This window comes from Lissotriton helveticus, chromosome 8 (assembly GCF_964261635.1).
Source record: "Lissotriton helveticus chromosome 8, aLisHel1.1, whole genome shotgun sequence".
NCBI lineage: Eukaryota > Metazoa > Chordata > Amphibia > Caudata > Salamandridae > Lissotriton > Lissotriton helveticus.
In genome coordinates this window covers 1,593,827,797-1,593,852,596 of record NC_136069.1, presented here as the reverse complement: position 1 = coordinate 1,593,852,596, position 24,800 = coordinate 1,593,827,797, and the positions used below count along the sequence as shown (strand labels likewise).

The 24,800-nt window shown below is 42.8% G+C and overlaps 1 protein-coding gene and 1 long non-coding RNA gene across 4 annotated transcripts in view; one reads left to right on the top strand and one right to left on the bottom strand.

The window, feature by feature from the left end:
• The window catches only part of LOC144773538 (uncharacterized), a 116,366-nt gene extending 110,429 nt beyond the window's left edge, over positions 1-5,937 (bottom strand). Inside the window, exon 1 of the long non-coding RNA XR_013600000.1 lies at positions 5,803-5,937. This is a non-coding gene — a long non-coding RNA (uncharacterized LOC144773538). The remainder of the gene's footprint in view (positions 1-5,802) is intronic.
• Positions 1-24,800, top strand: part of INPPL1 (inositol polyphosphate phosphatase like 1) — a 755,507-nt gene that overhangs the window by 545,319 nt on the left and 185,388 nt on the right. For all 3 annotated transcript variants that reach the window (XM_078658619.1, XM_078658620.1, XM_078658621.1), the window contains one exon: positions 18,100-18,199. In XM_078658619.1, coding sequence (XP_078514745.1) covers positions 18,100-18,199 — 100 coding nt within the window. The remainder of the gene's footprint in view (positions 1-18,099; positions 18,200-24,800) is intronic.

Sequence of the window (24,800 nt, the reverse complement as noted above, 5' to 3'; positions counted from 1 at the left end):
CATGTTCTCATCCAATGTAATAAAATCTAATGTAATAAAACCCGGGAACAGAAAGGCTTGCAATCAATGTACTGACCACCTGTAATGTTGCTATCATGATGTAAGGACCTTGCATAATAACGGAATGCCAATAAGAAGATTTTACAAAAAAACACCTTAGCTTAGCGAATGGACCTGTTTGTGCCAAAATCTTGCCACACAGCCCGCCCATCAACTCAAAGCTCTGGTGAACTCGACTTTGTCACAGTGACCGCCAGCGATACCCGGCAACACGATATCTGCATCTTTGCATAGAAGATTCTCTGTGAACCAATACTGTCATGGACACCACAGGGGTATTAATATGAGCCGCAATGGTTCCTTTTTTATTTTGCCCATGACATTTGCAATTAGGGAAGGTGAGGGAAAAAGAGTATGCTAATGTTCCTGACCAGGCTGACAAAAACACATTCTCCTGCATTCCTGGTAGAGCATGTCTGCAAGCATAATAATGGCAGCTCCTGTTCCGACCTGTCGCAAGCAGTTTCAAGTTTGATTTTTCCAAGTGCTTTAAGATCTTGTTCAACTGAATATGATTTGGTTCTCATTCATGGCACTCTTTGTATGGCCTGCTTAGGGTGTCCGCCCATGCGTTGTTTACTCCCGGAATTTGTTCGACTTTTAAATGTATGTGGCCTTTGTTGGCCAATCCGGTATCCTTTGTGCTTCTTCTGATAGGGGAAGAGATCGAGCTTCCCCTTGTTTGTTCATGTAATGTATTAATGGTGTATTTTTGGTGTGAATCATTAAGGAACTTCCTTTTTCGGAGCGGCTGCTGACCCAGGGCAATGGTTCTCATCTCTAGAACATTGATATGAGGGTGAATTCATCCACTCACCATAAACCGCTCAATGCCAGAATTTGGCCAGAGATGTACCTGTTTTGATGAGAAAGTTCAACCTTTGTTGAAAAAAAGTTCATCTAACTGTGGAGTTTTTTTGTTGAAAACACCATGGCAGAGCATGTTTTATCCCTGGTGTCAGTTTCATTAATTAATCAATGACCCCTGAGTTTGTAATCATTGTTTATCTGACACTTCCTAGAATGGACACATATACAGATGGCAGTTTGGAATTAAATGAATACAAGGCAACATCATTGCTAAAAGAGATTTTCATGATCTCATGGTGATTATTGTGTTCTTTCTGCAATTTTTTGTTAGCTCGGTTACCCATGCTATTCTCTGTTTGGATCGGAAGGCGTTGTCCGCATCTATATCCAAGATTGCTCTTAGGAATTTCATTTTGTGGCGGGTCACTAATATTGATTTGAACTTGGTGAGTATAAAAGCTAAGGCATGGAAAAGCTGCAGAGTGGACTACATATAGTTCATTGCAAACACAAGTCCTGTGCACACGTTATAAATAGTTAATCATAAAGGTTTTCTTTATATACAGAGTGAGAAGCACAAAACAGTGGTAATGAGACACGGTTGACACGTATATAAAGTTTATTTAGGGTGTATTAGGCTTTCCTGTTCTGGAAGGTTGACATCAAGACAAAAAACAACAACCAGTTGGCTGGTTGTTGTTTTTTGTCTTGATGTCAACCTTCCAGAACAGGAAGGCCTAATACACCTTAAAGAAACTTTATATACATGTCAACCGTATTTATAACGTGTGCACAGGACTTGTGTTTGCATTTAATTGGTTGGGCCCCTGCTGACCCCTACTGAGGTTTATTGGGTCTCCTCTGACCGTGTTGCACCGTTCTTATCTTGCATTTTGTTTTACACTTACCGCTACCAGAACAGGCGCCACTTTTTCTTGTACACTACAAAACCCTACACAGAATCCACTACATATAGTTCATTGCCACCTTGAATGATTTTCGCTCAAGTAATCAATTGTTGAGGCAGGGACACTCTTGATGTCCCCTTTTCCTCAGGTGTGCTGTGAGTGGAGCCATACGCTTTGTGACGATTGTTGGAGACGATATGAGGCTGAATGGGAGTACGTTGAGCTGATATTCGCAGGCTGCCACTTTGATCCTGAGATACTTTCTGTGCTTGGCATGGATAGGGATATGGAAGTATGCAACTTGTAAGTCTAGGGTAGACGTAAAATATCCTTCCTGTAACAGCTGGAGAATATCTTGTAGTGTAATCATGCAAATTGTTTACTTCTTTAGATATATGTTTAAAAGACCTAGATTTAAGATTGCACTCCTTTCTCCTGAATTTTTCTTTATTAAAAAGAAGCAAGAAAATAATTCTGTATTTCACTGCAAATCAGGGACTGATTTTATGGCTCATTTCTTTACATTTTAGATATTACTGCTTGGAACATCTGCAGATGTCGATGCAGTTTCTTGGCTGGTAATGAAGGAAGAGGTTTTTGTATGAATTTCAATGCATTTCCCAGGTTTAGGATATCTATGATCCGTATGTCTGTTGTTATTTCCCAGCAGATGACATAATAATGGATTGTTCGACCTACAGGGGGGGAGAATAGATGTTATGGCCACCTCACACTTTTCACTGACATCTTGAGATTTCTTGAGCATACCCTGCTACTGTTGCTGGATTTGTCATTGTTTTTAGGTCCTCTCGCCATATGTGATCTATTATTGTGTTTGCTTTGCCTGTCTTCCTGGTTGGCTCTCTTGAAACCATATTTAAAGTAATCTGTTCGAATCTTTGTGATGCCCTTTCATGAGGTTGTGTAAACCGCCAATGTTACTCAGGGTTGGGGAGGGGGCTGTATCTGATGGAGTTGGTGCTGGTTTTTCCCCCTTCCACCGAAAGATAGTCATCTCATTCAGAACCAGTACGAGCAGGGGGAAAGGATGTAAGCTCCCCTTCCTCTTGTGCATCTTCCGTACAGCAGTCATCGTTCTTAGGTTGACCTGGCGGTAAAACTTGGCACGCTGCCAGTGGGTGAGCCTCTATAAGCAGATAGAGTGGTACTCTTGAACGTCTTCTAGAAGCAGTGGGCTTGGTTTGAGGCATCGCAGCTAGTGGTGAAGTTGGCGAGGAACGTGTGTTCTTTAAGCCAGTGATGCTCAGGGAATTGTGCATAACTGTTGGCTAAGATTAGAGTAGGTTTTTAACCAGATTTAAAGGAACTTGCATTAGAGGTTGATCAGAGACCTGATTAACTCTCAAAAGGTTATTCGCTGTAATGCATTCTTGCTACTTTTGAAAAGTTTGAGATTTTGATCTGTCTGTCATAGATTTTATCTGTCTGTCACCCTCACACCCCCTCACCCCCTCACCCCCTGACTCACACACCCTGACTCACCCCCTCACCCTCACTCACACACCCTCACTCACACACCCTCACTCGCACACCCTCACTCGCACACCCTCTCACCCTCACACCCCCTCACCCTCACACACCCTCACCCTCACACCCCCTCACCCTCACACCCCCTCAGCCCCCTCACCGTCACACCCCTCACCTTCACACCCTCACCTTCACACCCCCTCACCTTCACTCCTCCTCACCCTCAGTCACCCTCACTCACACACACTCACACACCCTCACCAGCATAGCATAACGAAATATAGCCTAGCATAACAAAACACAGCATAGCATAACAAAAAAAAGCATAGGATAGCAAAACATAGCAAAACATAGCATAACATAACAAAACATAGCATAGCAAAACACAACATAGCATAGCATAGCATAACATAACAAAACATAGCATAGCAAAACACAACAAAACAGCATAACATAACAAAACATAGCATAGCAAAACAAAACAAAGCATAGCATAACAAAACACAACAAAACATGGCATAACAAAACATAGCATAACAAAACAAAGCATAACATAACATAGCATAACAAAACAGCATAGTATAACAAAACATAGCATAACAAAACACAACAAAACATAGCAGAACAAAACATAGCATAACATAACAAAACATAGCATAACTTAATATCAAACATAGCATAGCATAACAAAACATAGCAAAACACAACAAAACATAGCATAGGATAACAAAACACAACAAAACAGCATACATAACAAAACATAGCATTGCAAAGCATAGAAAACATAGCATAAAAACATAGCATAACAAAACACAACATAGCATAACAAAACAAAGCTTAGCATAACAAAACAGCATAACAAAGCATAGCATAACAAAGCACAGAATAACAAAGCATAGCATAACAAAACATAGCATAACAAAACATAGCATAGCAAAACAAAGCATAGCATAATAAAACACAATAAAACATAGCATAGCATAACAAAACATAGCATAACAAAGCATAGCATAGCAAAACACAACAAAACATAGCATAACAAAACAAAGCATAGGATAGCAAAACTAAACATAGCATAACAAAACAAAGCATAGGATAGCAAAACATAGCATAAGATAACAAAACATAGCATAACAAAACACAACACATAGCATAACAACACATAGCATAACAAAACACAACAAAACATAGCATAGCTTAACAAAACACAACAAAACATAGCATAGCAAAACAAAACATATAATAGCATAGCAAAACAGCATACCAAACACAACAAAACATAGCATAGCATAACAAAACAGCATAGCAAAACAAAGCATAGCAAATAATAAAACACAACAAAACATAGCATAACAAAGCATAGCATAACAAAGCATAGAATAGAAAAATATAGCATAGCATAACAGAACATAGCATAGCATAACAAAACACAGCATAGCATAGCATAACAAATCAAAGCATAGGATAGTAAAACATAGCATAGCATAACAAAACATAGGATAGCAAAACAAAACATAGCATAGCATACAGCATCACTCCACACCCCCACAGCATCACTCAGGGGCACCACAACATCACTATGCGCTACCACAGTATCACTGAACGCTACAGCATCACTCGTTCGCCATCACAACATCAATCAGAGCTACCACAGCAGCAATCTGTGCAACCATTCAACAACACCTGTTTCAAATATGTTCTCTCAACGTTTCAAGCTTTATTACAAATGTAACTAAAAGATGTTAATATTTCACGTATGTTCTTGGATTTTCGTCACAATAAAATACACTGAACATAATCTTCACAAAAGTTATTTACAAAACTTTAAGCTATTGCCATTATAAATTACAATAACTTTTATTTAAGATTTAATTATTGAAAAAAAATTTAAAGCCATTGTTATTTGTAATATCAGTACATGTAAGTCACATAAATACAACACATATTGCATTACAAATGCTATAGGTGTCACATTTGCGAAAGTTATAACTATTGGCATTGTAAATGACAAAGCTGTTAATTTAGCTATTTTCAAAAACAAAACATAAATAAAAAATGTGTCATTTACAATACCAATAGCTCAAACTTTCCTAATGCGAGACCTATTGCATTGCAAATGCTTGTTATTGGAAGGATTGTGATGACTGCTTGGCAACAAAGCAGTGAAAGGGTATTGATTTTAGCTGCTGGTGGATTCCACAGCTCCTGTATATAATAGAAAAGGTTCTCCATGTGGATATACTTGAGAAAATGGTAAAAAATGGCACTCTGTTGCAGAACAGTTCACGTTTGGGGATTTGGTACAAGAGGGGTTGTGGCACATACTGGTTCGTAATAATTGGGATCAGACAGCCCTGCAGTCTGAGATTGGGTTTTTTATGAGTGAGCCACTGCAATGGCCTATTGCTGCAAAACTTGCATATGCTAGTGGTTCAAAAAGATCAAGCAGGGGCGTGGTCTGGCCACGCAGGAAGATGGTTGCCTGCTGAGAGAGCTCCGCCGAGGGTCGGACCCCTGACGAGCCTCTTCGCCTCACCTGCTCCAGTGGGACGTCTCTCTGCTGATGAAAGAGCTCCGGCAGTCCTAAGGATTACGGCGGTGTGTTTATTTTCCTCATGGAGGCTCCTCTTCAAGTGGTGGCGGAGTGACGGTGAGGCGGCCGACTCCCAAGACGCAAGCCTCGACATTCGCGCGCTTCCGTGCCTGCGTCTCTCCTCAGCCGAGGCGGAGCCTGCGCTACTCCAGGACCGCGCCTCCTTTCAACCAAGGCCGCGCCTCCTCAGACGGTGGGAGCGCGATGTGTAAGCGCTGCAAACGTTTTCCCTGTCTCATGTTACTGTGACTGATAAAAAGTGCACTTCTCACTAAAATGAATAAGGGATAACTTTCGTGGCTTCATTTCAATGGAAATATTGCTTTTTTGAAACACCATTTTTTCCACCTGGATTGCTCTTTCACATTGTTTAAGTCAGTGCCTGTGGTAAAATTACGAGGATTCGGTCTCTCCATGCAATAGTTATTTGCCTGACTACATTTGTACTCTTTCACTTCTTCAGAACTTTTGGAGTTTTACACTATCTTTGTTGCACTGAAGTTGGTGCTGCGTGTCAGAGAAGGCTATATCTTAATTAGACTCAGAAAGCGCAGGCTATGGTCCGACCTCAGGTACAGCCTATATAGCACGAGATTCGCTAACAAAGGCAACATTCCACATTTTGCAAGCAAAATACTCCTAAAATTCACAAGACCACAGGCTATTCACAAGCTGCAATTACTCCTTTATGTCTGGGAACGGCACCTTAACAGCAATGAAGGAAATATAATTGTTTGGCACATTTGTTTTTTCATGGCCACATAGTTACTCAATTAAATGTGCTCATGTGCACGGCGGCTTTGACTTACTGGAGGGAAAATTACTATTGCGCTGTATAAACGCTGCAAACTGCATTTCTATTTCCTCATGTTGATGTGACTAATAGGCAGCGCCCTCCTCAGGCTACTCACTTTTTACTTTCCTCTCAAGCTGCAATTACTCCTTTATGATTGGGAAAGGCACCTCTACGGGAGTGACAGGAAATATAATTGAATGGCACACTAGTGGTGTTTTTTATTTTTTTTTGGCAACATGGTTATTCAATTAAATGCGCACATGTGCCCGACGGCTTTATCAGTGCTGGAGGAGGAAAACTAATATTGCCTGACATATTCTTTCTATTATTAGCTCCTTCATATAAAACGAGCAGTGACCACCATTTGACAGGGCGGAAATCTTTGTTCTGGCAGATTCATGTGCAGGAGTACTGGTCCATTTCTCCCTCTCACTCTATGTGTTATAAGTGATATCTGGGTCAGACTGACTTCACCTTCTCAGTTTCATTATTTCCGCTCTCTATTTGTAACTTTTGTGTCAGATTGAATTGACCTAACCAACTATCTCATTTCTAGTGCATACTTTCCTTTTCGTGGGTTGAGGACGTGTTCACATGACACACTCTCATGTTTACGGGGAGCTTTAATGTGTACAATTACTCTCTCACTGTTACTCTGCTCATATATTGCTGCACTCATTCATGGTGTTTCTATGTTATGTTTCTGAGGTAATTTTGAAGATAATTGTATGATGCTCATTTTGGTCATCTACTGAATGCTCACATCTTATTGTCTTCTTGTTACTTAATGCATTTTTGATTTCATCATTGCCTCCTATTACGATTGCGGGTGCACTTGTCTGCTGTTTGCCTTGTCTTTTTTCTTGCAGTGTACACCCCATTGCTTCATTGTCATTCAATACATTCCTGGCTTTATCATTACTTCATATACCAATATTTCTTCCATTCGCTACTGCAGACCATCGTTAAAGCGGTGCACGGACATGGCTAACAATAGGAATGGTGGCCGTGGGCCCAAACAACCACTTTTCAATGAAGTGGTAAAGCAATCCTCTCCTGTGGTAGCTAAGGGCAATGGCTCTGTGTCACCTCCTTCATCGCAAGTTGCATTGCCTCAGAGTGACAACTCCTTATCTGACACCATGCAACGCATTTTGCACGAATTATCTGGGGTCAACCGGCGGTTAGAAGGTCTGGACATTACTATGACTTCATTGACTACAGAAACTAAATCTATCAGGGCAGAACTTACTGCATTTCACTCCAGGATTGATGTCATCGACTCTAAAATACTAGACATTGAAGGTCGTCTGGATTTTGCTCAGGGCTCAGATCAGGACATACTTTTCCTACACAGTAAGATCATCGATTTGGAAGATCGCAGTCGTAGGGACAACATCCGTTTTTTTGGTTTTCCAGAAAATATTGAGCAGCAAGACATGAAGTCCTTTCTTTGTGATGCCCTTCCCACTCTGACTGGAATTTCTTTTACTCCCCCTCTTGAACTTCAGCGTGCTCATAGACTAGGCCCGCCTCGTCATGGATCTTCTGCACGACCTAGACCAATCATTGCTTGTTTTCTTCGACATGAGCAAACCAGACAAATTCTATCACTAGCTCGCACTCGTGGCTCCTTTCTGTTTCAGGGTCATACCATCTACATGTTTCAGATTTCTCTGAAGAAACAAATGAACGACGGAAGGCGTTTCTTTCCATGCGACCCCAATTACGCCAAATGGACATCAAATATGGATTATTTGAACCTGCACGTTTTCGTGTTACTAGGAATGGAAAATCTACAGACTTTTATGATCCTACATTACTACAGCAGTTTCTGAACGATATCAGGTCCGAAGACATGGAAACGCAGTCTCCTTCTTCTGCTCAATCTTCTCAGTCCAAATCCTCATCTATGAATCTTCCAACATCTCAATTATATTCCTCTCCTGAATCAAAGCAGCGTGGCAGAGATCCCACTCGCCTGCCTCGCTATCAAGATGGCAAGGATTCTGCTTTACGTTCTGTTTCTTCTCACACCAATACGCCACACAGAGACAAGTCCAGATCGCCTCTTAAAACACCTTCTGATGCAGTTTGACATTTTTTCGATATTTTATTGTATTATTAATTTTTCATATTCTATAAGTGTATAGCAGTGTTTATTGTTCATGATGCTTTCACTGCTTGTTTAGCTCACCGAGGTTCTATGGCATGGTAACCAATAAGATTCATTTTTCTTAGTCTTAAGTATTATTCTGTGCTCTATTGTTTTTCTATATTTACTATTACTATATGATTTACAGTTGGCAGTTATTTACCTATTTTCAGGTTTTGCTTATCATATCCTTTAAGACTATCCCTTTTCCCACAAGAGATAATTCTCCTTTCCTGTCCATTTTCCTAGAAATGATGTTGTTATTGTTATTACGTTTATTACCAATTATTTCATTCTTAATCTATAAGTGTATAGCACTGTTTATTGTTCATGATGCTTTCACTGCTTGTTTAGCTTACCGAGGCTTTACGGCATGGTAAAATACGATTTATTCTTCTTAGTGTTCTATATAGTATAGTATTCTGTGCTCTATTGCTCTTATATATTTACTATTATTATGTGATTGACAGCTGGTAGTTATTTAGTTATTTAACTATTTTCAGATTTTGCTTATCATATACCATAAGACTGTCCTCTATCCCACAAGAGATCTTTCTCTCTTCCTGTCCATTTTTCTAGATATGGTGTTGTTATTGTTATTACGCTTATTACCAATTGTTTCATGTCTTCATTATTCCGGTTTTCTCTGATGCCCCTTTGTTTTACTGTTTTCTTGGTTTAAACTGTGTTTGATAATTTATCTTCTGTTTCTACTCTGTTGTATGATCTTAGGGTTTTCTTTCTTCTTATACCTACTATCTCTTTCCTTCCTTCTCAAGGACAGTTTTAGTATGTTCCTTTTTATTTTTATTTTTTCTTGTCATATTATTCTCGTCTAGGTTTTTATTACGCTTCTTGCTATTCGTTTCATATATTAATTACTCCGGTTGTATAAGATATTCTTTGTTTCTTTATTGTATTGTTGCTATTTTTTAGTTTAGGATAATTTCTAGTATCCGATGTTTTAATTGTTTACTTCTTCACATGTGGATCTATAGTATTATACACTATGCGCATTGTTTTATTTTGTGCTATATGTTTTATTGTTATACTGTGAGTTTTCAACAAATTGGAGTATTTAGGCATTGTAGGTATCGCTCATTATATACTGCATATGCATTACTTATTACATATAGGACTTACTCCCCATTCATGCCCCTTTTCCATGTTCTGGTTATTGTGTTTAGATTTACACTGTTCATCTGCTTTATCAGATACTTTGGGTTTTGACATAATACACTTTTATTATATTGTTCTACTCACTTATATATATATTGTCTCTAGTCATGCTCTCTTGTCTCCCCATGAGTGCTTTTCTCCTTTTGTCTACTACTTCTTTCTCTCTCTCTTCCTATGGCATTCTTTACTTTATTCTGTTTCATACATTATTTCTCATGTTTCCTTCATATATCTTATTTCTTTTTTCTTTTTTACTGTTTGCTATGGGGACTCTTTCATTTACTCCACTTCCTTTAGTCTTCTTTTCTTGCCTTCTCGAGTTATTATTTATTGAATGATATTTATAACATGCATTTAATCATTCTCTTTATTCATTGGTTTTGCTTTATGATGATACTTAATGTTTTCACACGATTTTTGATAATGTTGCCTTGCTCTATTTTGTCTCGTATTTTCCATATTCTCCTTTGCTCTCTAGATCCCCAGTCTTCTTTCCTCGGAGGGGGTCCGATTACCCCTTGGCGCTGCTTTCAGTGCTCCCAGACCCGTAGATAACAGTCTAGGTTCTCTTCTCTTTTTCTATTTTATTCTTTTTCTTTTGTTCGTTTCTACCTGATTTGTCTATCTTAGATACTTACTTTGCTTTTCTAAACTACTTCTCTATTTTCTTTCCTTCTTCTTTTCCTTTCTTTTCTTCTTTTCCTTTTCCTCAACTCACTTTGCCTATTGTTTCCCAGTGCAACATCTTTCTTCTCTAATTTTTGTTCAATTGCTTCCTTTCCTTTCTATTTACCTTTTGACCTCCCCTACCATGTCCTCTCCTAATTCGTTGTCATTGATTTCCTGGAATGTTAATGGTCTCACCCATTATATTAAGCGTAAAAAAGTACTCACATATTTACGATCTAAACATGTGGACGTTGCTCTATTGCAGGAAACACACTTAGATGACATTGAATCTAGTAAACTCAGCAGAGATTGGGTCGGTACGGTGATTCATAGTAGTGTCTCCAAGCATGATCCCACCAACCCTAACCCTGTTCGTAAGTGTGGGGTTGCCATACTTCTCCGAAAGTCACTTCCCTTCACAATTCTCAAAACATGGTCTGATCCGGAAGGTCGGTATGTATTTGCTAAGTTGAAGATTGGGAACTCTTTCATCTGTCTTGGTTCCATTTATGCTCCATTAGGCTCCAAAAAACAGTTTTTTCTCCGTCTGAACCGCCTTTTCACGGAAATTGATGCCTCCCAGTTTCTCATTGGAGGAGACTGGAATCTGACACCAGATCCGACTCTGGACAGAACGGGTTGTTTTGACACTGTTAATGCTCCAGATAGAGCCATTTTCCGGGACATTCTTGCTGATATTGGTTTAGTTGATCATTGGAGATTGAGTCATCCTCAGGACAAAGAATACACGTTTTTCTCCCCTTCGCATGGTACATTCTCACGTCTTGATTACTTTCTTCTTTCACAACGGGCAGTCCAATTGGTTACACAGTCCCAGATCCTGGAAGCAGCCATCTCTGACCATTCCCCTGTTCTCTTGTCTCTTGACTTGGGTCTTTCCAAACCAGGACGTAAACCATGGCGCTTGAATATAGCTAGGTACAGAGCACCAGCAGGTAAACTCCTTTTGCAATCACAAATCCAAGATTATCTTCTTCTCAATGATACATCAGTCTCTTCTAAGAGAATGGTTTGGGCAGCGGCCAAGGCAACGATTAGGGGTCAACTCATGCGGGACGCTGCTTTTCGCAATAAAGAAAATGCAGATAAACAGACTGTTTTGGAAGAGGACATTCGCCAACTTTCTCAATCATATATCTTAAAACCAACCCTTCAGGTTCGGAAATCACTGGAGAAAGCACGAATGTCTCTTAATAGTCTCTTTACTTCTAAAGCTGAGTACGCTTTACAAAGAATGAAAGGACGTCATTATGAGCAGGGTGAAAAGGCTGGTCGGCTATTAGCTGCGCAATTGAGACAGAGGGAGGCCAATATGGCAATCCCAGCTATTAAATCAAGTAATGGTGACGTGCTTACTCGACCACAAGAGATTGTTGAAGAATTCGCTTCATTCTACAGATCTCTTTACTCTCCAAGCACTCATATAGACACACTTGCGATGTCCAATTTTTTAGCTGCAGTCCATCTTCCAAAACTCTCCGAGGAGGGTAGAGCTCTACTGGAGGGTGTTATTACGAAGGATGAAATATCTTCAGCGATAACTGCATTGCCATATCATAAAGCTCCGGGGGATGATGGTTTCCCTCCTGAATTCTTCAAATGGACCGGTCAGAGTATGATCGATACTTTACATGCTGCATTTGGGGAGGCACTGGAGGAGTCTTCTCTTGGTCCTATTTCCAACAAGGCCGTTATAGCTGTCTTACCGAAACCTGGCAAAGATCCTTTGTTGTGCAGTAGTTATAGGCCCATATCTCTTTTAAATTCTGATGTTAAGATACTTGCTAGCATTCTTGCTTCACGCCTTCGTAAAGTTCTACCTTCTTTAATCCATAATTCGCAGGTAGGTTTTGTTCCGGGTAGGTCATCTCGTCACCATTTACGCACCCTATCTCATACTTTATGGTCAGCTAAACATCTCACTGACAATGCGTTACTCCTTTCTCTAGATGCTGAAAAAGCATTTGATCGTATCGAGTGGGAATACCTTTTTTCTGTCATGCAAAGGTTTGGGTTAGGTGATCAGTTTATAGATAAAGCGCGACTGCTTTACGATGATCCATCGGCTCAGGTAAATTGCGGCGGTTTCCTATCCACCCCTTTCCAAATCAGACGAGGTACTCGTCAAGGTTGTCCACTTTCCCCTCTTCTTTTTCTTCTCGCAATGGAACCTTTAGCTGCGGCGATACGACAATCTACTGAGGTAATAGGTGTTCCCCTTCCAATTGGTCACTCAAAAATTTATTTATATGCGGATGATGTTCTCCTTACACTTACTGATCTCCCCCGCTCCCTTCCTGCTCTCCTCCGCATCATTAATGATTTCTCTTCCTTTTCTGGCTACAAGATAAATTGGGATAAGAGTGAAGCATTACCCATGACTATTAGTACAACAAAGGATGTGATTTCTGGTTTTCCTTTTCATTGGCAATCATCCCGGCTTAAGTACTTAGGAATCTTAATAAATAGAGGGTTGGATAATATAGTCACGGACAATTTGACTCCTTTAATCGCGCAAATGCAAAGAGACTTTGATAAATGGAAGGCTCTCGGTTTGTCCTTGTGGGGGCGAGTACAGGCGGTCAAGATGGTTACTCTTCCTCGTTTCCTTTATGTCTTGGGTATGCTTCCTTTTCACATCCCCTTAACTACTTTGAGATCCATTGACTCCAAAATTAAACTTTTTGTCTGGGGCACGGCTAAACCGCGTCTTGCCTTTGCAAAATTAAAATCTCATCAGTTACAAGGGGGTTTGGGTCTCCCTTCTATCGAACATTACTCACTTGCTCTTCATCTTTCGCAACTTGTCTTTTTTCTACCTAAATCTAAAGATATACCTCAATGGGTCCCTCTTGAACGTCACTTGTTAGCCTCTGGTCCAGGTTTGTCCCTTCTCTATGGTAAAGGGGTCAGTTCTTTTGATCCTAAAAACCCTATCTTATTTGTAATGTCCAAATCTTGGCAGAGGAGTCATCGTATACTTAAATCTAACTCACGCATCCATATTAAAGCTCCTTTATGGATTAATTCTGCCGTTCGGGTTGGAGGTCGCACTCTGTCCTGGCCCATATGGCAGGAAGCTGGTATTCAGACAATAGATCAGTTGTTTCACAATAACACTCTTAAATCTTTTTCTCAGCTCTGTGAGGAATTCCATCTGCCATCCACTCAATCCTGTAAATACACTCAGCTCCAGCAAGCTCTCACGAAACATTTAGGTCCCCCGCCTGATTTGATATCTGTATCTCCTCTTTTGTCCTATCTACAGTTGTGGGGGAATCTTAAAGGTGTGATTTCTGGTCTTTATAAAACTTTCTTGCATCCTCTATTTTCACAACCCCTCTCACAAGCTCTCCAGTTGAAATGGCAATCTCGCCTCTCGGTTACATATTCCAATACTCAATGGGACCAAATATTGGAAGGGTTACATAAGGGAGTTCGTGAAGCCCGTCTTAAATTTTGTGTTTTTAAAATTCTACACGAATGGCACTGGTCTCCAGTCAAGTTACACCATGCTAAGTTAATATCCCATACTTTGTGTTGGAGGTGTTCAGCCTCTGGTTGTGATATTACGCATATTGTTTGTGAATGCCCTCATACGACACCTTTTTGGCTTTTTGTACGGAAGACGTTGGTCACTACTATGTCACTCCCTCTACCCCTTACCTCTCTGAATATTATCTTGCATGATTTTCGTAACCTTCCGAAGCTTTCTAAACCACAAACTCGTCTTCTCCATACGGCTCTGGCCACGGCAAAAATTCGCACACTACGGCATTGGAAATCTCCTCTGCCCCCTTCGCAGGAGGAGTGGTTGGTGGCGATGATGCAAACAGCTCTACATGAACGTACAATTTATAATTTGCAGGATCAAGCTTCCATTTTTCTCCAGGTGTGGTCCCCTTTTCTGGAAGCCTCTGTACATGGCGATTCTGCCTCCACTCCTCCTTCTCCTCTGATTGTTCCACCTTCTTAATCCTATTCTTTTGAGTCTTCCTCTCGTATTGCTCAGCTTTACATTTTCTTCCCTTACCTCTTTTTATGTAAATTTGTGTTGCTCTGGGATTTTTGTCTACTCTTTTCTTTTCTTTTTCTCTTCTTTTTCCTCTTTCTTTATTATTTTCTTCTTTTTCTGTTCTATTCTTCTTTCCTTTCCTTCATTCTTCTTTCATCTTGCACTTATTTTATAATCTTTTCATTATCATTGCATTTAGGATTACGGAATATACGTTATCCTTATGTTCTCATATTTATTATATTCTGTGTAATGCTTTTCTTAATTTGTACCATTTTTTACTTACCAAAGATTTTACTCTGTATCATTATTTCCATATGTACTTTTATCTTCAAATTTCTAATAAAAAATTTCAACACAAAAACAAAAAGATCAAGCACATCCTTCTTTTATATGTTTGTGTCTTACAAGACAGGCTAAGTCCTCATACAGTTGTCCCTCAGCTATGTATGTGCTTGTTCTAAAAGATGGTATTCTGGCTGTGCAAGTTAGACCTGGGGAGTATATTTTCTGCAGTATAGCTCAGTGGACTAATACATTCACAGCATAGAACTTGGTGCAACATTCTTGTAACGGTCAAGACTCCATTGGGCCCACTTAGTCTTTCACCTTTCCAAAGTCTATACAATGAATATCATTGAGTTCGGTAACAGTAACATCCATTGCCAGCACCTGCATGTTAATCACATGGTAGATAATACTCTAGGTTTAGTTATTAGTGTAAGGTGCTCAGATATTTCTGTGAGCTCAGCACATGGTGCTTAGATTTTTTTGGGATCATGTTTAATAATATTTAAGTGAGAATAAAAATTCACAATGACAGCTGAATCATGCACCGTATATCTGACACCATTAACAGTAATAGCGGTGACATGGACCTGAGCACTGCGTACCAAAGTAGGCCATGCTGTTGAGATTTATAAATGATTTGAAAGTGATCAGTTTTAATTCCTGCAGAACGTACACACTTATCTTGTGGAAATCAATTAACAGAGTAACTGAGTTGCATAGTAGTATTACTTTTTACTGATAGTATTACTGTGAGAAATTAATTATTAACTTGGGTCAATGGTAGTCCACCATAAGTAATAATGCCTCTATTCTTGTCAGATCCAGCACAGGTTTCAGTAACTCAATCTCAAGCCCCTGGTAGCTATGGCACAGAGCAAACAGGCTTAACTAAAGAAAATGTTTAAAGCATTTAGAAGTACAAAGCCAGTTAAAAGTCAAAAACACAAAACGATAAAAATCAGATTCGAATTTATGAAGATGTATTAATGAACAAAATGACACCAAAATGACAAAAATTCAATAAAGCGCCAACTGCAGACAACTAATGTCACTAGACTGATACAAGGGTAAGTTTTAAGGCCTACCGCGATGGAGCGTTGGTCGGATACAGGGACCAGGTTCGTCTTGGTTGGAAATTTTACCTTCTGACTTAGTCTGTGAAATGGAAGTCCAAAATCCTCTGAAGGGTAATGCAGCAGGCTTGGGTCCCATGCACTGGATTGCAGTTGGAATAAGTCCTATTGAAGCATTTGACTTTTAGCAGGAAAGCTCAGAGCGGGAGGAATTCAAGATTCACGCCAAGGCAGGTCCCTCTCTGGTCTGATACTTTTGGTGTCTTTACCCAGTGAAGATTTATATCTTCGGACTTAGTCACATTTTTAGAGCTCTGATTCCACAAGTGGGGCAAGACTGAAATCTTTAGCTGAACAGGGCTCCACGGGGTCGGATGCCGTCTCTGTGATGTCCCACTGAAATAGTTTTGCTGCTGTGGAAAAGCTTTGAGTGGGATCAGCCTGAATCTTTGGCCCAGCATCAACACACCTTCTTCAGTTTAACTTAGCTGGTTTGTACCAGTCTTTTGGTAGTTTCACCCCCAAAAAACTTCTGGGGTCAGCTCCCATCCTACTGAGATTAGTGCCTGGCAGGCTAGCAGGACAATAGAGGGGTCCACATGTGGGCTATATCTGCCTGTGACAGGGTAGGCATCCTTTGTCGTTAATTAAGTTCCTGGGCACAGCCCAGATGGCCATCCTGCCAGAGGAAGGTTAACCCATTTCCTTTATCTCAGCTCTGGGAACCACTGCACACCTAATCAAGGAGCCATTCAGCTCTTGGTGGACAATGGACACTGACAGAAAGATACTTTGGACTCAGGCAGGAAAAGGATAACTTTCTGAGTGTAATTTTCGGAATAGTTAAAAAAAATCCGACTTGACCCTTAAGTTGAATATTAACATGAGTCCTTGAATCATTTTCGAAAGCTACTCCCATTCTGTTAGGTGTTATATCACCCAGACCTTCTCTTTGGGAGAGCAAACCTTGCCACAGTGGAAAACGACTTTGAAGGTTTTTCACTGGCAGTACTTGTGACACACAAAATATACATGTCCTACTTCTTAAATACAATGCACTCTGTTCTATGGGAATTTAGGGTGTAGCTTTGGGGCGACTTATAAGTATTAAAAATGAAGGTTTAGGCCTAGCAAAAAGTTTATTTTGCCAGGTCAAATTGGCAGTGTTAAAATCGCATATAAAGTCTGCTGGGGCAGGCCTGGAGACATGCTTTGACATTGTCAGTTTAGTGGTGGGACAATATATTCTGCAGTCCATTAGTGACATTTAAAGTAAATGTCCTGGGGAAAACTTTTGTACCGTATATTAGGGACTGATAAATAAGGTAAATATGCCATTCATGAGTATACCAATTTGACATGTTTTTTGTGGTTAGATCACATACACTGGGTCCTAGACAGCAGTGTCCCAGTGTGCAGAGCAACAACAAAAAATCAAGCAAAGCATAGGGGTGACCCAGCAAAAAGGGGCATTTCCCTACAATTACACAGTAACACGGTTTTATTTTAATTACAAAACTGGCAATATTCCTTCTAATGTCATTACTTCAGGTAATTGGAGGGCAAAAGACACTCTCATACAGTAGTCTTTCACTGCACCCATAGAAGTATTTCCTGGTTGTCCATTTTCCCACATAAAAAGGTAACCTAGTTTAGTAAAGTTTTGTTACCAGTCTTACCATAAGGGCGAAAATCTGTAATTAAGGATAAAAAAACCTTTGACAGTGGCATCTGATATTTCTCGGGTATTTGCTTTCCATAAGGTGCTGAAAAGTCATTGTCATGAGGGCGACTGGCTTTGTGGCGCTGTTAGTGACAATGGTTTATTTACAAGTATGTTTGCACGCAAATATCACTTGTACAGATAACGAAAAATAGCGGATTAGTGTGGGTTACAATGCTTTGATCTTCCACTTCTCTGAAGCACTAAAAATTATAGTAATTATAAATTATGTTCATGTTACAACTTCTGGTCATTTTGGCTGAACGTTTGAAAATATAGACATATGTGTAAGTATTTTGTGGGTGTTTTTTCTTGTAGGAGATTCTAAATTACATCAACCGCAAGGAGTTTGACCCTCTGCTGAAAGTGGACCAACTGAATCTGGAAAGGGAGAAGAACAAGATCTTCTTTCGTTTCAGTGAGTGATGTTTTTATTTGTAGAGCTTTGGGAACTGAGAAGAAGCTGAAACGGAAGGTCTCTGAAGGATGGACAGGTGGGACGGCTAAGGAAAAGGTCGAACATAAGAGATTCTTCAGGGTGGCAAATTGAGACTGGTGAGAATGATGTAGAGCACTGGACTCGTGACAGAAGAAAGATCAAACTAATGAAATAAAACCGAAACAAATTATGTGGGTAAGGCAAATAAAAAAAAATGCTCTAGAGGATGGATTGATTTGGTGATGGGAAGAGATAGGAGAATACTGTGAATGGTGGGTTCACGTAAGTGTGGTGAAAAGAAGTAAGGGAAGAGGGACAGTGAGAACTCTCAGAGTAGTGAAATGAATCTTTTTAGAAGACTGGCTATAGAGACTCTTGAAGATCGAGTGCCGGAACAGAGGGATTTCACCCTCAATGCATTGTAGTTAAAAAAACAAAAGATAGAATAAGTGGTCTAGGATAAGGCAAGTTAGCTGGCAATCTGGAAGCAAGAATGGTGAGAGGGAGGTGGACTAGAAACACTTAGTGGTCAAAAGATGAAGCAAAGAACTTGGAGAATTAAGCGACTGGGAGTTGCCAGGAGAGAGAATGAGCAGGTAGAATGAAAGGTTGAGCTTAGGGTTAAATCAATCAATCAAGAAATTTGTAGAGCGCACTACTTACCTGTGAGGGTCTCAAGGCTCTGTGGGAGGTGTGGGTGCTGCTACTGCTCGAAGAGCCAGGTCTTGAGTAGTCACCTGAATGTAAGTAGGTCTTGGGTCTGCCGTAGGAGGATGGGAAGGGTGTTCCAGGTCTTGGCGGCGAGGTAGGAGAATGATCTGCCGCAGGTGGTCGCTCTTCGGATGCTGCTACTGCCCGAAGAGCCAGGTCTTGAGTAGTCTCCTGAATGTAAGTAGGTCTTGTGGCTGCCGTAGGAGGATAAGGAGGGTGTTCCAGGTCTTGGCGGCGAGGTAGGAGAACAATCTGCCGCAGGTGGTCGCTCTTCGGATGTGGGGGGCGGTAGCGAGGGCGCGGTCAGCGGAGCTGGCGTTTCGGGGTGTAGAAGGTGAGTTGTCTGTTGAGGTATGCTGGTCCGGTGTCGTGGAATGCCTTGTGTGCGTGGGTGAAGAGTTTGAAGGTGATCCTCTTGTTGACGCGTAGCCAGTGCAGGTCCCTCAGGTGGGGTGTGATGTGGCTGTGTCAAGGGATGTCGAGGATCAGGCGGGCAGAGGCGTTCTGTATGCGTTGCAGTCGTTTCAGCAGTATGGCCGGGGCTCCCACGTAGAGGGCGTTTCCATAATCCTGCCTGCTGCTGACGAGGGCCTGGGTGACTGTTCTTCTTGTGTCGGTTGGGATCCACCTGTATATCTTCCGGAGCATGTGGAGGGTGTTGAAGCAGGAGGATGAGACGGCGTTGACTTGCTTGGTCATGGAGAGTGTTGAGTCGAGGATGAACCCCAGGTTGCCTGCGTGGTTGGTGGGTGTTGGTGCTGCTCCCAGGACGGTTGGCCACCAGGAGTCGTCCCAGGCTGAGGGGGTGGAGCCGAGGATGAGGACCTCCGTCTTGTCAGAGTTCAGCTTCAGACGGCTGTTCTTCCTCCATTCGGCGGCGGCTTTCATTCCTTCGTGGAGGTTGGTTTTGGCGGTGAGGTGGTCCTTGGTGAGGGAGAGGATCAGCTGTGTGTCGTCGGCGTAGGAGGCAATGTTGAGGTCGTGCAGTCAGGCGACGTGGACGAGTGCGGCCATGTAGATGTTGAACAATGTCGGGCTGAGGGAGGATCCTCTGGATACGCCGCAGATGATCTTGGAGGCGTCGGACCGGAAAGGGGGGAGGCGGACGCTCTGGGTTCTGCCGGAGAGGTAGCAGGAGGTCCATTCCGGAGCCTTTTCTCGGATCCCTGCGTTGTGAAGGCGTTTGCGTAGGGTGCGGTGACAGACAGTGTCGAAGGCGGCTGATAGGTCCAGGAGGATGAGGGCCGTAGTTTTGCCTGTGTCCAGCAGAGCCCTGATGTCGTCGGTGGTGGCAATGAGGGCAGTTTCGGTGCTGTGGTTGCTGCGGAATCCGGACTGGGACGGGTCTGGGATGTTGTTCTCCTCGAGGTAGTGGGTCAGCTGTTTGTTGACGGTTTTCTCGATGACCTTCGCCGGGAAAGGTAGCAGGAAGTTCTTGAGGTCTCTCGGGTCCGCCTTGGGTTTCTTGAGCAGGGCGTTGATCTCGGCGTGCTTCCAGCTCTCCGGGAAGATCGTGGTCTCGAAGGAGATGTGGATGGCCTTGCGGAGATGGGGTGCGATGGTGGCGCTGACTTTGTTGAAGATGTGGTGTGGGCATGGGTCTGACGGGCAGCCAGAGTGGATGGTGTTCATGATCTTGATGGTGTCGTCGTCGTTGATGTGGGTCCAGATGAGCAGGGGGTCGCTGTGGGTGGTGGCCGTGGGGTCAGAGGTGTCGTTGGTTGTTGGGGTGGTCAGGTTGTCAAGCTGTCGTGGATGTCGGCGATCTGCCGGTGGAAGAATGTGGCAAGGTAGTTGCACAGGTCTTGTGATGGTGGGATGTCGTCGGTGTTGGAGCTGGGGTTGGAGAGTTCCTTCACGATGTTGAAGAGCTCTTTGCTGTTGTGTTCGTTGTTGTCGAGGCACTCCTTGTAGGTGGTTCTTTTGGCGGCTCTGATGAGGTGTTGGTGTTGGCGCATGGCGGTGTTGTGGGCTTCTAGGTTCTCGGGTGTCTGTTCGCGGTGCCATTTCTTCTCTTGTTTCCGGCAGGTTTGTTTGGCGGTCTGGAGTTCTGAGGAGAACCAGCTGGCATTCATGGTGGTGTGTCTGTTGGAGGGTTTCTTGAGTGGGGCGAGAGTGTTGGCGCAGTCGTCAATCCAACGCCTGAGGTTGCTGATGTCGGGGTCAGTGGGGTCGGCCGGTGGGCATCGGGTGAGGACGGTGTTCAGCTGGTCTTCGGTGATTTTGCCCCAGCTGTGGCAGGGGGCCTGTTGGATGCGGTGGTGCGTGGTGAGTTTCTGGAAGGTGAAGTGGATTCAGCATTGGTCGATCCAGTGGAGTTCGGTGTTGTGGCTGAAGGAGATGTGGGGGCTTGTGGATAAGATGGGGTCAAGCGTGTGGCCGGCAGAGTGGGTGGGTGCAGTGATGAGCTGTCTGAGTCCGAGGTTGTCGATCAGGGTAGTGGAGTTAGTGTTGTTGTTCTCGAGGTGGAATTCATGTCTCCGAGGAGGATGTAGTCCGTGGAGGCGTGCATGCTGACGAAGGAGTCGCTGAACTGAGGTCTGGGTCCCAGGGGTCTGTAGATCAAAGTTCCTCTGAGGGTGGTGTTGGCATCAGTGTGGATCTGGAAGTGCAGGTGTTCAGTGGTGCTGAGGGTGTCGTCGGAGTTGGTCGAGACCATGAGGGTGGTCTTGTGGATGATGGCGAGTCCACCTCCTACTCCGTTGGTGTGATCTTGTAGCCATCCGGGATGGCTATGGCGATGTCGAGGGCCGAGGAGTCGTTTATCCAGGTCTCAGTCAGGAAGGCTACGTCCGGGGAGGATGTGTCAAGCAGGTACCAGAGTTCGACAGCATGTTTGCGTGCGGACCGGGTGTATAGTAGTATACATCTCAGGTGGTTGCGTCCTGTCACAGTGGGCGGTTAGGCGGCTTGGAGACAGATGAAGCTGCAGTTTCGACAAGAGAAGGGTCCTTTGGTGCACTTCGGGCTGCTAGGAAGCAGGCGTGTGTTTGTGCGTTGTTGAGTGCGGCGTCTGGTGTTCGCGGGGGCCAGGGGTTCTGTGCGCGGATGGGCGCAGGCGGTTTTGCCTTAGGCGCGCCCGCGATGCAGCCGCCATAAGAAGGGGAGGTGGGAGGGAGGAGCAGCTGGGAGGTGGGAGCGGACGAATTGGGGAGCGGGGGGTTGGGCCGCAGGAGACACAGCGGCGGGAAACGGAAGTAAGGAACGGCGATGGGTACAGAGGCAAAAAAGGGCACAGAATGGCACAAGAGGGTAAAAGGAGTAATGAAACTAAGACAAAATAAACAATGACAACAAAAGCAGAACAATTGCGCTAAGGCAAAAGTGTAGCGGGCAGGGCCCCAGGGGATGCAGAAGCGGGAAAAACCACGGGAGCAATGGCGAGAAGGAAAGAGAGGGCACAGGGTACAGAATAGCACAAGAGGGTAAAGGAGAAATGAAACAAAGACAAAATAAACAATGACAACAAAGCAATACAATTACGCTAAGGGAAAAAATGTAGCGAGCGGGGGGCGGGGTTGCAGGGGATGCAGCGATGGGAAAGACCACGGGAGGAACGGTGGGAAGGAAAGAAAGGGCACAGGGCGCAGAAAAGCTTTTTAGGAATCCAGGATGACAGCCACATTACAATATATTATTTCTTGTCCTGTTAAAAATATTTTATATCCAAAATAAATGGTGATCTTACATTTTATTTGAGGAAGTTTATCAAGGCTAGAGTGAATGGCAGGGATTTTGCGGTTGGGATTTGGGACATCATAATGATTGTTATGTAGTAGCACTGTACATCAGAAAACTGGGTAAAATTGCTATACCATGTTTCCGCCTACTAAAGGTCTTTTTTACTATGCACTAATCCCATTTTGTGATTTGGTAAATGGCTACTGAATGACAAAATGGGTTTAGAAATGCATTATAAATCACAATTTGGAAGGTGCATGTTTAGTATGTCCGTTCCAAATTACGATTCATAATGGAATGTTCCAATGGTATGTGACCTCAAGTTTGGTCTGAAACCATACACAAGTTACTGGCTCCTAAAAAGAGGTGCTTAGTCCTTCCAAAGGGGAAAGAGGCCCGTTATGATCTCTCCATCTGTGTTAGTGCTAAAAAAAACTAAACTTCTTTTTTCTATAAACGCAGTCCCGTTTCCTTAAAAAAAAACGAGCTGCATAAAAAAAAACTAAAGAAATACTTAAATGCAATCACAGATATGATGGTCCACATTCCGTGTAGTGGCACCCAATAGGAGTAAGTTGGTCCTTGCAATATATATATATATATATATATTATTTTTTTTATTTCGGAACCAACCCAATAGTACATAGGTCGGTCCCAAAATCTCATTGGATTTACAAAGAGACCTTGGTGCACAATTTGTTCAAATCCAGTCTTAGTACATCTGGCCCCTTGTTCTGTCCTGGCCAGAGTATATGGGTGAAGGTGCATGGATTTTTTTTTTCTTCAAAGATATGTTTATTTAAATTTTGGGAATACACATTCCAAAACCACAAATAGTTGCAGTGTCACATGATCCCACGCAGGGGAACAACAAGCCTGCATAAACATTCGGTGCATGAACTGAGTACAGCAAATAAAGGAATTTAGCTCCTCTTCAGAGTAAAGATGCCAGATGAGAGTTACAGCTGCTAAACAACCGGAGCCTTTCTTTCTAACTCAACGACCAAGGATACAAAAAACAATCATGCAATCACGGTAAGCTGTCGTACATGTCCGCCTGGGAAATATCATATTTCTAGAACAGTACCTTCTCCGGATTGCACAACCGGAGTGCTGTAAAGGAGAAAAAAGACTCAGCACATTGGACTTTGTCCCGACGTGGGACATGCGTCAGTGTGACAACAAGAACAACCAACCCCCACCGTACCCGTGGTGGCGGCGACAAGTAAACAACCAGGAGAACAGATGACACTAGCACAGTGATCAAAATTAAAAGAGATGGAGGGCTCTGATAGTAGAGGGACAAACTGCAGGTGGAAGACCCCGAGAAAGGAAGGTAACCAGAGGGCCCCATTTGAATTCAAAGTTCTTGTAGTCATCTCTGAAGATGTCAGCCATACGCTCCAGGCTCAGTAGTCTCCAAAGACGAGAGTGCCACAAAGAGATAGCTGGAGCCTCCTTCTTCCAGGCGGCCGCCAGGGTGACTTTAGCCGCGCCAATGCAAAGCCACATGATCATTTTATCAGCTCGGGTCTGGTGTTCAAGGGAGGGGTCACAGAGAGAGCCCCAGAAGGACCCCTGCTATAGTGGTAGGGATGGGATAGCCTAGCATTTCCTTCATGTGGGCTAAAATTTCTATCCATAAGGTGCGGATAGTCGGGCAGTCCCACCATATGTGTCTAAAGTCTCCCAGGAGTCCACAACCCCTCCAACACCTATCCGAAGAAGTAGGAAAAATTTGTCGGATTCTGGAAGGCTGCAAGTACCAGTCCATCATGGTCTTGTGATGAGCTTCCCGAGGTCAGTGGAGTGATTAAAACGAGCAATATCGGACCAGAGGGGAGCCCGCTCCTCATCGGAGATCGGACGTTGGATCATGTCCTCCCAAATGGACATATACCTGTGGCGTGGAGAGAGAGCAGTCTTAAGTAAAAAGTTATAGATGAATGAAATCACCCCTTTCATAGTGAATGTTTTGGAGAGGAAGGACTCAAATTTCGTGAGGGGACGAGCGGCAGCCTCCCAGACCTGGGGAGTGAGGGCCCAGTGCATCAGTTGCGTGTAGTGATATCTTTCAGAGTTCACTAGTTCAAATTCCCTTTTACAGTCTTCAAAGGTGAGGGGCTCAGAGTAGTCAAATAAGTGTATTAGGGCTAGACAACCTCCCTTCTTCCATGCCTCAAAAGGT